Below are 2392 nucleotides of genomic sequence, written 5' to 3' on the forward strand. Positions count from 1 at the left end.
ATATCACTCAAATTTTTAATATCACATCAAAAATAGCACTATCACTATTTTTTAAGAGTGAAATACATATTTTCAGGCATTGATTTAATGCACCAAAGTGTTGTGTGTAAACATGAAAGTTTTTGAGATGAGACATGTAAAGATGTAAGAATTGGGTGCTACATATGTAAATTTCCCTTACTAAAAATACGCAGTTGAAGTTATTGAAACTTCATTTCAAGATCAAGGCCCTAAAATCTTAACAACATTTGAATCATAAATTTTTTTTAGAGTATGTTCAACAAATCAAACAAGAAATAGTAAAAGAATAAAGCATATTTCATATTATATCATTCAATAATTAAACAGATACAACTACTACACAGGATAGCAAATTTTATAAATCCATCTCACTCATGTAGCAGTATTACGTACAGCATTGGTAAGCTTTTCTTATTCATTACCAATAAAACACATATCATAGCTGCACCAACATCTCCTTGATACTCTGAAACCTTGATCCTTTATCAGAAAACTTAGTGTCAGTATAATAATTAAGATAATCTTGGAAACGATAATGTCCAGGATACAAGAGCTTTGGTGCTGGAGAAATTATTGCATTTGCGCCCGGATTGTAAAATGTCGCAATGGAGAGACGACTCCCATCCTTGTTAGGAATAACTCTATGCAAAATACTTTTATAGATACCGTTGCTTACAACTTCCAACTGGTCACCAAGGTTCACGAATATCCTGTTATCTTTCGTTGGAGTTATTGGCACCCACTCGTCGTCTTTCCAAAACTCGAGTCCTGAGACGAAATCATCCTGGAGCAATACAATGATTCCACCTGCATCAGTGTGAGCTCGGAGTCCTTTGAACTGTTCTGGTTTTGGGCATTGGGGGTAAATTGCTACTTTTGTGCCTATGTGAGGCTCTGAAAATGTCTGCTTCAGGTAATTTTTATCTAATCCGAGGTTCTCACTCAATAGTTCTGCCAGCTTTTCGGCTAAGTTTATTACCTGATCAATGTAATCTTCCATTGCTTTGCTGCATCATAAATATTTCATTTGGAAGTTATGGTTATAAATAAAATGAAAAAGAAAACTCATTTCGTTAGATGTTTGCTTCTGTTAGTTGCAGATAAAAGCTTAACAAAATCAGTGAGAAAAGTGTCAAATTATTTTCCTTACTCTTTGCAGGGGGTCATTTTAGCCCCATAATCTATAAAAGTGTAAATTTAGTCTCCCTTTTAATATGGTCTGAAATAGTGATCATGAAGGACTATTTCAGCCCCAATTTAAAGAACGTGTGGAGTAATTTGATATTTTTATAGACTCTAGGACTAAAATAGCCCCATACAAACAGTTAGGGGACTATTTTGACACTTAACTCTCATATTTAAGGGATTTGTAGAGCTCGAGTGCTTGTTTTCTACCTAAATGCAACCAAATGAGACTAGGGATATCTATTACTGAAGCCAACAGAAAACTTGATCCTCCATAGTGTTCATTCACAAGAAAGAAAGTGAATAAAAAACATAGAAATTAGAGGCTTGCTAGGGCTCAGGTTTCAGGTTTACAATGGCTTCTGTGTTTGTATCAGGCTTATGGCGAATGAAAATGCTGCTTTCCCAGTCAAAATCCATAACTTTATTCGGAGTTTCTAATCCTTTTGCCAAGTCTGACTCATAGAAACTATCTTTCATGTTCACCTCATAGTGCAATTTCACTAAAGTTTTGATCTTTTCCATCAATTCTTCACTAATTCCATGATTTTCAACCTGCAAATTTGTCTCAGATGCATGCTAAGAGTCCGATTAAGTACATGATTTAAACAATTTAAAATTACACTGTACTTACCCAAAAGAAGCCCCACTTTGCACACGCCTCATGTAATAATGACATTGTTTGGCTCCTCTTCTCTCCATTCAGCTCTTCTAAGTTGATTACTGGAATTGCCATTTTGTCTTTAACGGAAATAAGAAACTTATAAGAAAGCTAGTGGTAATGAGCTCAAGTTAAATAATTGTGCTTACCAGAAGCACAATTTATAGAATTCTACGGAGCGTCCATAGAATACAGAATGAAGAAGAAATGGAGGAGAATCTGTTTTCTTTCTATTTGGCCTCTTCAACAGGTCCAAGTTCATTGTCTTCCCATTTCCCTTTGTAGGCATTAAGCCTTTACTGTTTTTTACTTCTTCCATGTGCCTCTTTGGAGTCTGCTGGCTTAAAATTAGGGACATTTACATACATAGCCCATAATCCTGATGTATTTGCATATCTCACTCCTAAACTTTCATATTTACACACATATCACTCAAATCTTTGATATCACATAAAAAATAGCACTATTACTACTTATTAAGGTGAAATACACCTTTTCAACAAATTGTGTGCTACACATGTAAGT

At 34.8% G+C, this 2392-nt stretch overlaps 1 protein-coding gene across 1 annotated transcript; it reads right to left on the minus strand.

The window, feature by feature from the left end:
- Positions 1 to 457: 457 nt before the first annotated feature.
- On the minus strand, positions 458 to 2186 carry LOC110036729 (1-aminocyclopropane-1-carboxylate oxidase 1-like). Its single transcript, XM_020741241.1, has 4 exons — positions 2061 to 2186; positions 1841 to 1978; positions 1538 to 1761; positions 458 to 1028 (listed from the first exon to the last, which is right to left on the minus strand). The coding sequence occupies exons 1-4, from the start codon at positions 2184 to 2186 to the stop codon at positions 458 to 460; spliced, it is 1059 nt and encodes a 352-aa protein (XP_020596900.1).
- Positions 2187 to 2392: the final 206 nt, after the last annotated feature.

Source organism: Phalaenopsis equestris, unplaced genomic scaffold (assembly GCF_001263595.1).
Source record: "Phalaenopsis equestris unplaced genomic scaffold, ASM126359v1 Scaffold210245, whole genome shotgun sequence".
In the NCBI taxonomy this organism is placed as follows: domain Eukaryota; kingdom Viridiplantae; phylum Streptophyta; class Magnoliopsida; order Asparagales; family Orchidaceae; genus Phalaenopsis; species Phalaenopsis equestris.